Here is a 14,196-nt window from a genome sequence, read left to right as displayed (position 1 = left end):
CTCCTACAACCAAAGTTATGGTTCCCTAAAGTTCACATATAAAAGGCAGGGAAAAATGTTTCTTTTACACTTCCAAACAATTAAAAGCTCAGAGGTATTTATGTGCCCATCAGAACTGTCAATACAACTTCACTATGGTGGAATTTTTTAAATTGGCTTCGCCCACGTACAAATAACATGGAGCATGCTTCATTGTGTGACTGCTAACAGGCAACAGCATATCTGCCTTTCACATTTTATCTGGCCTCTTTTTTGCTACGAATCAGTCAACCTTTCATTTTGGCAAAAAAGGAAGTCGGAGTGTTTCAGTTTCGAACGAGACCAAGATCGCGTCACTGTGCTATGAACCATACAAAATCTGCAACTCGTGATGACTTTTTGCAAGCAGTCTTGTTGAGATTCCACCTTTACCATTACTTGACAATTTCTCAGAAAGCATGCAGTATTGAGCCACCAAACTTGGCAATAAAATGAGATATGATACAATACAATGTCCAACTATAAAAAAAGTTAGTATTTGTTGTTTTTTTTTCAAATTTTTTTGCCTGTAAACTTCCACATCCCCCAATAAGCAGCCCCTGCTTCTTCCCAAAGGTACTCCTGGTGTTTTTCCACCAATGGAAAGAGAGAGAAGCAATTGACCTATTGCTGGCCTCTGTAACATGCTTAGCTGTTCATGCAGCAGTGAATGCCAGCACCAACAATGAGCAACATTAAGCAATTCTACTACAGGTGGGATTGCTTGACTGATATTTTTAGGCCTGCCAAACACAGTGCTGAACCACTGTAAAAACATCATTTAAACACAATACTTTTCATCTGTAATTTAAACATTCAATGTTGCAGAGAGCAATATTACGGTATGATTTTGTGTAATTGCTGCTACCATGTGTAAGGTCATAAGTTTTTCTTTAATCTATGCATGGGCCGCACCTTAAAATTTCACACCTGAATTGAAAAGAAAAAATTCGGCCCTGACACAAATTTATACTATATTTACAAACGCTTCCAATAACATTTAAATAAATTCCTAGTTTCAAAGCAGCCCGATTTGAATACTGGCATTGTCTGAAGACAGGCCTCTCTTCTTGCATGGTCAAGTCCCCACAGGTGTAACAGCACATTCCGTACTCTCTCTGCACATTCCGTGCAGAGGACCTCGGCATTTCAAGCAGCATCAGGCGTGGGCTGCCATTCACAAAGAAGGTAACCCTCCGTGCCACAAAATGCCAATTGTACTTCAAATTATAGAGCAAGTGTTGTATTAGCCCCTCATACATGTACAATTCAATATTCAAACCAAATTAAAAAATTTTAGTTAGCTCACACTGTGACGAATTCCAGTGAAAACAAACTTTTGTATGCCACCACAGTAACCGTATAGCACAATGCTGCAGATGTGTTTCGTTTCATGTCCTTCAGGATTGTTCATAAAATTAAAGCTTTTTCTTTTTATACAGATGCTGTAATCGCACTAACAAATTTCCATGCGTGCTGCTTCCTGTAGGCCCTTTTACATAACTGCAGCACCACTACATCAGCCCAATGCAGTATTTCACAGAGTCAGCCGTGTCCATGGGACTTTCCCTGGTGCAAACGGTGTTGGTGTTACTACCCTACACTATGCCGTCGCTGAAAAACTCTTGCAATCACCAGCTGAACCGTGAAAATGCCATCCAGCTGAGCGCTGACCAAGGGACAGAGTTGGCCACGGAGTGTGCGTTTGCACCAACTGTGGCAGACGCAATTCTCTTGATAGTTCTATGCCCCATGGGAGGTGAAAAATGCTGGAGTTTTTCAGCAACTGCACTATATCTTTTTGGTTCTATAAAATGCATTATTCCTGCACGCTAGACCATCTTTGATGGTTATATTATGTGTAACGTTATTCTGCAGCACAGAGTCATGAGCATTCCACACTTGAGATAGCATACCTAGGTCACTAAATAGCCTTTCAGCAGTCTCGATAAGGTTCCATACACTTTTGTCAACAAAACGTAATGGACTAATGCCTCGATGGCTGCCAGAGAAGCCACTCAAATGCCCATGTAGCACGCTACTACCGAAGCTGGTCAGTAATCACCGCAGGTCACCATGCAAGTGTCACGCCACCTTGATATAGAAGCAGAGGGCATCGCCCTTGAGCTCCCCTTCGCGCGTGCGGTACAGCTCGATTTTGTAGTGGCCCTTTTCGTCCTTCTTGAGCAGGCCGCACTTGCTCATCAGCTCCAGGAACTCCTCCTCGTCAATGCCGTCCGGCAGGTTGCTAACGTATGCCCATGTGTTGTGGGCGTCGTCCAGCTCAAACCAGCCTGCATGCGAGATCACACAATCAGTAGGCACTGCTATCAGTCTCTTTTGCAGATGTTAACCGCATTGCCCTATAAAGCCCAAGCATTGAAAACATCAGATAAAAGCAATGAATTTCCAGGCTTTCATCACACATGGTGCCTTCATTTAATAAATGTAAAAAACAATTCTGAGATTTTACAAGAAAAAGATGACTACAGCATAATTAGATTAAGCTAATTTGGGTGATTTCTGCACGTCCAACGAAGATAGAATTTGGTGCAAATATTCAGGTGATTGGACTAAAACTGGAGCAAAATTCTAAACTGTTCCATAATATGCCAATCCATCATTACTAGCACTGAAATTTCGCGCTTCTTCGACATTAGGGTTAGCTTCTGCATGACTTGCATCTTTCAGCAGATACTCTGACCTTGGTTTGACAAATATGCCAGAAAAGACAGTTTCTTCAAGTATGTTATCAATTCATCTACTTCTGTGAGCAGAAATTAAAATACTTCACATTTTTACACTCGGAATCATAAAAGATATGCTGGTCTAAGGACCTTGTTTCGACGCAGAGTCATAAAGGCCAGTGCCAGGCCCAATGGTGAATTGCACTTTCTATAAGGTAAGCTAAAATTGAGCAGAGACGGGGACACAAAGGAACAACACCACTCACTGCCAGTTGCACAGTGGAACTTCAGGCTTTCTTCCGTCCTCATGTTTTGCAGTTTGTTTACCTGACATTGGTGACCTATCCCACAGTTAAATACAATAGAGTGGGCAGCTCAACTGTACAAGGAAAATTTAAAAGACAGTGTGAACTGCTTCTTCAAGTCCAATACCATAACACTAGCACATCAGGGACAGGAAAATTTCAAGACTTGTGATGCAAGCCCTGATTCCTGCAAGTTGAGGTCCTTGGAAAGCAGGCGTATTCTGAGGGGTATGATTTGACCTGTCTGACGAAAGAAACATCTTACATGTTATGTTGAGAGGCAAGGCCTTATCACATAAGAAGTACCCTTTGTGTGTGCGACTCTGTGCAAGACAGTAGGACAGACTGGGAGATGCCTCAATGATCAAATGAGAAAAGACACCTATTACTTGAGGTCCATAAAAGGCAATAGCTTAGCCTTACACTGAAACTACAGCTGCACTGCAGCCTTCAGCAGAAAGGTAGTGCTAAATAGATGCCCCAATTCATGCATAGCAAACACAATGAATCAATGAAGTGCCTGCTGCGTGCAGTAGCAAACCTGTAGACACACTTCATTAAAAAAAAATTAACCAGCATTTGTCCACAGGGCACAAGTGATCAGCCCCAGCTGCTTCACGAGATGATTAATGCAATGATGTTCCCCCACACAACGGTACAACTACTGTACTTATTTATTTTATGTGAGGGTTGCAAAGAGCTCTCTATGGCCTGATAAATGTGCGCACATAGAGTGGCGGACCTTGTTTCGTAGCACACTGGCGGGCAGTGTCCTGAGCTCATTCTCTCCTCAGCATGACCTGCCACACGTGTGCGCACTTTGGCCTCATATATATGCACAGCGTCCCGAGCATGATGTTACACCTCAATCTTGGGTGCATCCAAGTCCTACCTCACAACGCAACCGATGTGCCATGCTACATCGATGTTAACGGTTTATTACTTTGGTGGCCACTAACGCATGCCAAACAACGCGCTTCAAGTCACCATGGTGAACGGTGCACTCTGCAGCAGTAACGAGAAAGAAAAAAAAGATCGCATTCACATGTGCCCAGCCCTCCCCACAAATGCACCTTCCTACGCGCCTTTTTTATCTCTGCCGACACCATGTCACTACTCCAGCATGAAACCCAGTGATACGGCACTAAGAGTTTACGGCACTGTAAAAAACTGGCTTTATCTGAGTATGCAATGAACTGCACGGTGATGGCACTATCAGAAGATGCTGAAAGAAACTGTACATACAATGTGTTTATTATTTCGAGTTCCCTTCTTCTGATGTAATACAGCAATAGGATTCTTGTTAATTTACATTTTTAGCCTATTCAATGCTTAACTTTCTCTTTAATGTTTGTACTTGATCAGATATGTTCTGGCCTGAAGCCTGCTGTGCGTCCTTTGAAGAAATGGATGCAGAAACAGTTGTCAGTCAGTGCCTGTGTTGTGTAGTCACTAGCCCTGCTCCTTCAAGCTGTCCTTCATGTGAATTATGACAAAACAACCAGCATATTTTAGTATACTCAGGTATATGCCTCACGATGCTCCATCAGTGAAGCCACAGAAATACACATAATGGTGGAAAATATATTTTCACCTTTCGTCGATCAACTGCCTGTTATCTAATGGAAAAGCACTGTACACAAGTATGACTTCAGGCGTCATGGGCAATTCGAGAATTTTTTACAGAAAGAACTGCAATACTGTATGCCAGAGTTTTCCTTTTTGAAAGCTGGCATGAACACACTGCACTTGAAAGTGATGTACTTGTTAATCTGGTTTGCGTTATAGAGTATGCATTGACAGCATACTAGGAGTGATCTTAAAAGTTCCATTAAAAGAAAGAAAAAAAACGCTACCGTACTTGGTTCACTTGGCTTTGCTTTGCCCGACTTGGTTTGCTTTGGGTCCGCCGCAGAATAATTTGAGCCACTAGCGGACTTCTCCGGCACAGGGGGCTTTTGGCTCGAGCTGCTGGCATCACCAGAACCTTCAGGAGGTGCCTCATCGGTGGTGCCATAGTTTGCCTGGTAGGCCGCCAGGAAGTCCTCCGTCACCTGAGATGGAGCAAAACCAAAATGCACTTCACCTTGCTGCCTTGTGCATCATGTGGCATAAACATCTACATTTCAGTGATACTAACAAAATCTGACAATCTTTGTGACAGGACCAGTATTCCATCCTATAGTAAAAGCACAGTTTTTAAAAGATGCTTGTGTGTGATATATTCCAGGGACGTATAGACACAAAGTTTTGTGTCAGTGGTTTTGCCTTGAAAGATAGCCACAGGCACAGTAACCAACAAATTGAACTCAGAATGCCACAGTGCAAATTGACTATTTATTTCATTCAGTCTGCCAGCCTACAGTTCTTGCATAATGTCACATTCAAGTTCCTGAGTTATCAGTGACCTTGTTGGCTTAGAAATTTCTTGACATGAGGAAAAACTTGCTCACATTTTAACCATGCACCACCATGCAACCTAAGGTTCTTAGTAGTGATAATTGACAGATGGATACAGAGGTGTCCCAATATTTTGTTCTGCCCAAAATGCACGTCATGTGATGTCGATTTACATGCGGATAGAGACACTGAAGGTGCTTGTTGATCAATACTGAAAATCATAGCAAACTATGCTCCACTTAGTGCCTGTGACTGAAACTTCCTGGAATGCATTCATGTGTGCCGAGGAAATAAATAAGACCCTTTGGTAGTGTTTTAAATTTCATGTCTGTGCCCCTTAATGAAACAAATGCACTCACAAATGAGCCGATGAAGAGCCAGCCTATCTTGCTTATAGTAGATGCTCAGAATAAATGAGGTGGTAAGCAATCATTAGCATCCACCTCAGCACAGTCATATGGCTGTGCTTGAGTGGATGCTAATGAGTAATTACTACTTTATTACAAATTCCTTGGGGGATTCCGCAAACCATTGGATCAACACTTAACATAACCATCCAGACCAACATCAAGATTCAACAAAAACTACAGCAATCACACAATTCTAAAATGTGTGAACACATTTCACAACGTGATAAAGCACATAAGATAATAAATGATCAGGTAGAAATGCATGGCAGTTTTGAGAGTTTAATGAACATCTGTGGTTTCCCTGCCAGTCATGTGCTTGCAACACATGAACAGTTCAGTTTGCAGTTTCAAACTTCCACTAGGAGACAGAAATATGACTGTTTCAGATAGTAAACGCCATATTGGAAACTCCAAGCATTTAACTGAAGCAAATAGACATTTACTGTATGCAGTGTTGTGCCTTCATGACTTTGATATTAGAAATTAACCATCAACAGCGACAAAACTTGTGGAAGCATAATTCTGTGAAATATTAGGAACCAGGCTCCAGTGACCGCAAACAGAAGGACTCAACATTTTACTTTCACATAAATAAAGGTAACATTGGTCATATTTTAGAGAAAATTCATTAAGCAATAAAAAAAATCTCCACATATGAAACTACTGCTGGTAAGCGAGCAGGAAATCATCACATCTGAAAAACAAGAAAACACAAACGGCCTCACCAAATGAACTATGCACAGAAGTTATTAGATAACTTTAGGATTGTGAACGCGGATTCGCGTTTTTTTATAGGCTTTGTTATGTAGTGCTCGGTCTTTTGGCGTTTCAGTAATGGCCAGTTCTTTATCAACCGGCAACGTTCCCTGTCACCATGCCGTGGACAAAGTAAGGAAGTGAAAGTTCAAGCGCCCAGACACTGATGAAGCGCAGGTGTTCGCTCCGAACCCGCAATATCCCGTCCTAGCGCTCACCAAAAGCTGCCCAGGTAACGCAAGTCCGAGGAATCCCATTACCTTTATTCAAAATGTGGACATTGGAGAAGTGCTTGACGCAATGAAAGGAAGAAACGCGACTGATTACAATCGCCCGTCGAAAGCACTTAACGCTCTGCACCGACATCGCATCTCGTGCCATGCACGACCTATGCCGCCAAAAGCGCTCGCAGCTGCCTCGATAAAGCGCCGCGACGCGCGTTGGCAGGAGACCACCTAAAGCATGCCTAAAGATACGCGCTGCGAGTTGAACACGCAGATTCATCCCAGAAAGCGCAGCGCCTCAACGTTGGCAAACGGAAAATGATCAGACCTTTGGAAACCATGCGTGTTTCTCGTGGTCCCACTAGTAAACAGTGCCGTCGTTGGGGTCCACCTAAGTGTAGGGATCCGAGCCGGACTGCTGGCGCTCATTCTCAGCGTTCTCCAGCGCAAACTGCTGCTCGAATTCGTCGCTCATCGTTGACGAGGCGGTAGCTCCGCAATCACTGTTGAGCACTCGCCAAGTCGATGGCAGCGCAGTTGTGATGAGCAACTTTGCGACGATCACAGATTCATGTTCGTCATAGAGCAGATCTAGCGTGCAATTATTACAGGAGCAAGTGGGAAGGCGAATTCAAGGGAAAACAAGCGAACAGCATACAGATGCACTCAGGTGAACGGTTGTTTACGTTGGCTAGAAACACGTACCAACAGCAATGAAAGTGGCGGTGAACAGCGTTGAGCCGCAATTAAAAAGACACTTACCACTGTACTGAAAAGGACACTGTGTTATGGTACCCTTCTAGACACCATAGACACTGACGACTAAAAAAACACTTGAGTACCCTGAGGACAAAGCGCTTACGCGTCTTTGAATCTGTGTTAGTTGTTTGAGTATTGCGCTGAAATATTTTAGTCATGGATCACCAGGTAGCCTGCCCCCTTAACCTAGCGTCTAACTGAAGCTGGCCCCTATAGTTAACTGGAAAAGGCTAAAGAGAAAAACAATATACAGATGATTCCACTAGGTCTGGGCGTTTTTGCAAGGAGACTAAGGCGGGTCAAGACAGTTTCTTTCATCGCTGAAGCTAGCCTACACCACCATTCACTTCCAAACGCGGATCACGTACGTCCTTTTCGGTCTTGGTATCAGTGGCGTTGCCAGAAATTTTGTTCGGGGTGGGGGGGGGGGGGGCTCATGTTGCAGGGCGGCCTCCTCATCGATTTTGTGGAGGAATCAAATGCAAGAATACTAACTGCACTGCCATTGACACACAGCCGCCGCGGTGGCTGAGTGGTTATGGCGCTCAGCTGCTGGCCCGAAAGACGCGGGTTCGATCCCGGCCGCGGCGGTCGAATTTCGATGGAGGCGAAATTCTAGAGGCCCGTGTACTGTGCGAAGTCAGTGCACGTTAAAGAACCCCAGGTGGTCGAAATTCCCGGAGCCCTTCACTACGGCGTCTCTCCTAGCCTGAGTCGCTTTGGGACGTTAAACCCCCCTAAAACATAAACTATTTCAGTAATTTAATTTGGCAGAACAGGTAGCATTCATTTGGGCACCCGCGCACCAAGGGTTGAAGGAAAACGAGAAAACGCATGCACTGGCCCGAGGATTAGCTACCTGACAACGAACTCACCTGGCGACCTCACATTGACCACGTCGCGGCGAAAGGGGCTCGTGCCGTGGGCATGTTGCGGAGATTATGTCATCACCGGTACGGCATGCGCAGAGATGCGCTATTAATGATCTACATAATGTATGTCAGGCCAATTTTAGAATTTGGATCAGTGTTTTTTTCAGGCTCGGCTACATATAAACTTCGTCCTCTCGTCCTTTTAGAGAGGGAAGCACTTCGCATGTGCCTCAGCCTTCCTAAATTTGTGGCTACCAATGTGCTGTACCTTGAAGCCCGCATTCCGCCTCTCTTATCATGACTTATATTTTTAACTGTGCAAACTTACCTCAGGATCTATGAATTCCATTTCCACCGTTCCCAAAGCATTTTCTGTTGTCAGCCGACCTCCTTTTTTGGTGTCCCCTGGTATCGTTTCAATTCCCCTCAGGTAGTGTTTGTGCAAAGATTACTTCAGCCTTTAGATGTAAACATTTATTATATCCTTCCTGCGCTTCGCAATGGGCCCGCTATCCACATTGTTTTCGACGACATATTCCAAAAAATGCAAAACATTTTCCACCGAGTATTCTGAATGGTCTCTTAGAAGATCATCTGAGGACCCTATACCTACAGATATAGCAACTGCCACTGACGCATCGCAATGCAATGAAAAAGCAGGTGTGGGAATATTTTGCTTGCATTTAGACTGGTCCTTTTCACGGCGCCTTCTATATTTCACCCCTATTTTTCAAGCAGAGATTCTAGCAGTTGTACTTGCTCTACGCAAGCTAGACCCCTCTATTACAGCAGTTGCAGTAAATACTGATTCTTTATCTTTGTGTTCGTCCCACGCTGCACATGTTGACGGTCCATTTTAACCACTTTCTTATCCCTACTTGCTCCGCATTTGAGCCTTGTTCATTTAGTATGGGTTCCCGGTCACGGCAGTGTGACAGTAAATGAGATTGTTGACAATCTCGCAAAGGCTTCTCTCAGCGGCCCCGTGTTGCCAATCATCCCGGCTACAGCCTATATTACAGCATCTAGATTTCGGCAACGTGCGTTTTTAAGCACGCAAGAAACAACACTTTTAAGATCGGCGGATTATGAGCACCTTAAATATTATTGGAACAGGAAAATTTGTTGCTCTCGGCAGCTTGAAGTATCACTGACGAGGCTGCGGTGCCGCATCCCCCCTCTAAATTTCTATTTACACAAGTCGGATTTGGCGCTCTCTCCCCTTTGTGCATTTTGCCGTGAGCCTGAATCTATAGAACATTTTTGGCTGTATTGTCGCCGATTCAACTCTGAGAAAAAGGTTGCTGGAGGAGCCCTTGCAGCATCTTGGCCTTAGTTTGAGAATGCCACTCTTGCTATCATTTGGCGCCACCACATTTGGGTTCAGCCACAGATCTGTTTGTACCGCTGTTCGAAATTTCCTGATAGAATCTCTCCGACTGCCTTGCTAAGTGTTCCAACCTTTTCTTTTCTATCAATTAGTACATTTTTACTTAATCATTATTATTTAATCCCTCTCTTTAATATTATTCTTATAATTTTTAAATATAAACTCATCCCTTTTGTGTTCCTGAGGAAGAATTCGCCGGTGTTGCGCTCCCACGCGCTTTTCCTTTTTATTAACTGCGTTCAGGTGAATAGCCACCCGATTCTTGGCCGATCCACCAGTTTGGGTATGTGCCATCTTTTGTTAGGCTAACAACAACAACCTTCCGGAATCCCAGTGGCGTCTTGTGCTCAACCCCATCCCCCTAGCGCAATGAGGAGCTCCTACAGTTCGATGACGATCTCAGTACGTATCAAGAAATCCTAAACCTTTAAAAATTAGGCAGAACGGTACTTCCGAAAGCAAGTAAGCAGCTAACCAAAAACGAAGGGGTTGCTCGGCGCAGGCTACAAACCGGAGTATTCGCTAACCCTCAGCTTTATAGCAAGTGTCACCCGGAGATTTTCAGCCCCAGGTGCAAACGTTGCGAGGGCATAGCGGACATGATCCATATGATATGGACATGTCCGAGCTTTGGACAACTTGACAGAACGGATGAGTCCTGGGAGGCACTGCTTCACAACGAGGACGAAAATAAACAACGTGAAGTCATCCGTCTCGCCCTTACCGCTGCCGAGATCAAAGAGGTCCCGGTCGACGGCTGAGGGGGAGGACATGGCTGGCACCTAGCGGCGCCTCTGTTACCATTAACATTTTGACGGTGCAAATGTTATTTCTCTCTCTCCTTCCTTCCCTCATGGCGAGGCTGAGGTGCCCACCGATATGTGAGACAGTTACTGCTCCAATCCTTTCCTCTAAAATCACAATCACAACGGAGACACACGACGGCCAATTCAGAGAGCAGAGTCACTGCAGCCCGTTCATGACCTCATCGGGCGGCGGATGGGCTGTTTTGAGAGGCCTCCTAGAGACGCCGAGCTATTTGGCCAAACGGCACGGCGTCGCGCCGAACGGGCGACGACACTCCGTGGACTCCCCTGCAGAGCTGCAAAACACTGTCGCGTTCCACTCTGAAAGGCGAAGCTTAAGCGTCCTCCAATTTTTTTTGTGTGTGGTATTCATTATTTTCGTGTCTTAGACATGTACGTGACAACGCCCAATACTGCTTTTAGACATTGAAGACTTAATTCGAATAAAAATTTTATAAATAAGCTGCATCCGGGAGTACCGACTACTGATCCGGAGTACCCAGCTTCGAACCCGACCGCAGCGTCAGCGTTTCGATGCAGGCGAAACGCCAAGGGGCCCGTGTGATGTGCGATGTCAGTGCACATTTTAAAGATCCCTAGGTGGTCGAGTGTGTCAGTGAGTGAGTGAAAAACTCTATTGAGCTCTAGATTCGCTGGTATTCTGTGGTCTTCAGATGGCTTCATCCATCTTCTTGCACAACGGTCGGTTGCCCTTAGTCCAGGGCTTCGCTGGATGCTGCTGCCAGTTGTGCTCGCCGAATCAGACCTTCTTGGTCGACCCGGCGATCGCTGGAGAGCACTCCCTCCCACTGCACCGCATTCGTGTTTGGTATAACGGGCTCAACGTCTATCTTCTGGCATGCCCACGTTATGTGATACAGCGTGGGTGTTTCGTGGCACCAGGGGCATTTGTCAGTGTATTGTGTGGGATACATTTTGCTGAGTATTTTTAGGTTCGGGTACGAGCCCGTTTGTAGCTGTCTCCACGCTTCAGAGTCCTCTCTGCTAAGGTAGTTGTGTGGTGGTGGATACCGCTTTCTGCAGCCTTTGTAGCAATTTAGTATCGCCGAATAGTCGGGGGGTACACGTTTGGTCCCCTCGTGGTCGCCTATGTTGGATGCTCGGTAATAAGTGTACCCTCGAGCTATCCTGTCCGCCCCTTGGTTCCCTGCCACTCCCTTGTGTTCCGGCGTCCATACTATCGTATGCCTAATTGGTTCATCGTTTGGTAGTCGTGTTATGTGGTCTCCGGAGCGGAGTATGCGGAGCGCTCCGTGCCCTATTCTGCCGTGTAGGAAGTTGCGGCACGCCGTTTGTGAGCATGTAAGGATTGTCAGAGACCGTTTAGACCGATAGCCCTCCACTGCCGCTAGAGCGACGGCCGCTTCTACAGCCTCGACTATCGTACAGTCTTGTAGTGATGCACTGGTGATCTCGCGTAGGTTCGAATCAAACACTGTTGCTACTGCGTTGCTGTTGCTCTGCACCGCTGCTCTGGCGTATGTGGCTGCGTCCACGTATACCGTCGTTTCTAGGGGTGCTAGTGTCTTTTGTAGGTATTCAGGCCTCGCCTCTGTGTGCTTTGCGTAGGTTGGGATCCATGTTCCTGGGTATGGGTGCTACATTTAGTGTGTTGCGATAGTCGTCCGGAATTGTTTCGGTCCTCTGTATCTCCTGAAGTTGATCGACGCAGCCTAGTTTCTTCAGAAGCTCCCTGCCAGATTGGCTCTACTGTGTTCAGCGCAGTTAGGAGACTAGTTGCGCCTCTCTCAATTCCTCGAAGGTGTTGTGTAGTCCTAAGGCTAGGAGCTTTTCGGTTGAGGTGTTGCGGGGAAGGTGGAGTGCGGTTTTGTAGACTTTGCGTAGAATCGCTTCCGCTTGTTGTACGTCACTCTTGATGGGATTGTAGTAGGGGAGGCTGTATGCCACTCGGCTGACCACCAGGCTTCTGACCAGCTTTAGTGTGTCCTCCTCTCGCATGCCGTGGCGTCTGTGTGAGATGCGCGTAATCATGCGGGCCACTTGTAGGGTGGATGCCTTGAAAAGAGGAGGGTGTTGGTGCAGCGTTGGTTTGACTGTATCCACATCCCCAGGATTCTGATGAGCGTCTTTTCCAGTATCGGCTTCCCCTCGAGGTAGACGTTGAGCTATAACTTTTTGCTGATGGGGACTGTGCGGCTTTGCTTTCCTCTCCAAACTCTCAAGAGCTCGGACTTCTCAGTGGAGCACGCTAGCCCTCTTGCTCTGACGTAGTCCTCTACGCAGGTGGCTGCCTCATGTAACTTCTATTCTTTCTCTCTGAGCGAGCCTGTAATTGACCCAGATGGTGATGTCGTCGGCATACATGGCATGGTGTATGCCGTCGATTTGGTTTAACTATTTGCTAAACCAATCATGACTATGTTGAATAGCGTGGTGGAGATGACCAACCCTTGAGACGTCCCTTTTTTTGGAGTAAGCAACTTCTCTGATCGGAGCTCTCTCAGGGCAATCGTCGAAATTATTTCCGAACCCTCCATTACGGCACCTATTCTTTCCTTTCTTCTTTCATTCGATCCTTTATTCGTTTCCTTACGGCCCTGTTCAGGTGTCCACCGAGATTTCAGACAGTTACTGTGCAATTTCCATTCAACAAAAAAAAGTATTTTTTCAAGAGGGACTATAATAATAATTGGCTTTTTTGGGGAAAGGAAATGCGCAGTATCTGTCTCATTTATCGTTGGACACCTGAACCGCGCCGTAAGGTAAGGGATAAAGGAGGGAGTGAAAGAAGAAAGGAAGAGAGAGGTGCCGTAGTGGAGGGCTCCGGAATAATTTCGACCACCTGGGGATCTTTAACGTGCAATGACATCGCACAGCACACGGGCGCCTTAGCGTTTTTCCTCCATAAAAACGCAGCCGCCACGGTCGGGTTCGAACCCGGGAAGTCCGGATAAGTAGCCGAGCGCCCTCACCACTGAGCCACCGCGGCGGGTAAAGAGGGACGGGTTGATCTCATTTTATGAAATCACTCATCACTTTAGACTGGAGAGGGGCGCATATGCCCCTACCCACAAATCGTTAACAAAAGCGCAGGAAGTTACCTGGCGCCGACTGCAAACACGCTCCCTTTTGAATCAGGCAGTGCTTGCCCTCATTTACCCTGGCCAGTACGACCCAAACTGCCATAAATATGGTGAATGGGCCACATATACGACCACATTCTGTGGAACTGCTCAAATGATCGGCCTTCGGCGGAGTTGATACAGCTCCCTTCTCCCGAGCGGTGGGAGGTAGTGCTGGTCGGCTTGGACCCTAAGATTCAAGTACGGGCAATCAAGCGGGCAAAGGAGGTCGCCGCCAGCCATGAGCTAGGGGAAATCTAGTATGTGTCTCCTGCAACCTACTCTCGACGCAATACCTAACTCCTCAGCGGAGAAACTGCTTAGTATGGGAGTTCACAATAACTGTGCGGAGATCACAAGGGCAGTAAGAGAAGCGCAAATTGGAGGTTTAGCTCCTCAATAGAAGGCAGGCAGATCCTCAGTGACCTAGGGGACAGCGATAGGAAACCCCCGTGTACTGCAGAG

General features: G+C 46.1%; 1 protein-coding gene across 1 annotated transcript; it reads right to left on the bottom strand.

Annotated features, from left to right (window-relative positions):
• Positions 1 to 940: 940 nt before the first annotated feature.
• On the bottom strand, positions 941 to 10,594 carry LOC144120433 (17S U2 SnRNP complex component HTATSF1-like). The gene is made up of 4 exons (XM_077652813.1): positions 10,546 to 10,594; positions 7,506 to 7,564; positions 4,872 to 5,064; positions 941 to 2,312 (listed from the first exon to the last, which is right to left on the bottom strand). Exons 1-4 carry the CDS (start codon positions 10,592 to 10,594, stop codon positions 2,104 to 2,106), a joined length of 510 nt encoding a protein of 169 aa, XP_077508939.1. The 3' UTR covers positions 941 to 2,103.
• Between the last annotated feature and the right edge of the window lie 3,602 nt (positions 10,595 to 14,196).

The sequence above is a fragment of the Amblyomma americanum genome, chromosome 1, assembly GCF_052857255.1.
Source record: "Amblyomma americanum isolate KBUSLIRL-KWMA chromosome 1, ASM5285725v1, whole genome shotgun sequence".
Taxonomy (NCBI): domain Eukaryota; kingdom Metazoa; phylum Arthropoda; class Arachnida; order Ixodida; family Ixodidae; genus Amblyomma; species Amblyomma americanum.
This window is presented reverse-complemented; position numbering and strand designations above follow the sequence as displayed.

Excerpts from the sequence above, each read along its gene's own strand:
- LOC144120433 (XM_077652813.1), bottom strand. The coding sequence starts at position 10,594 with ATGTCCTCCCCCTCAGCCGTCGACCGGGACCTCTTTGATCTCGGCAGC. Across the intron at positions 5,065-7,505 it reads CGCCACTTTCATTGCTGTTG|GTGACGGAGGACTTCCTGGC; the intron begins GTACGTGTTTCT and ends GCTCCATCTCAG. Across the intron at positions 2,313-4,871 it reads AGCAAAGCCAAGTGAACCAA|GCTGGTTTGAGCTGGACGAC; the intron begins GTACGGTAGCGT and ends TCTCGCATGCAG.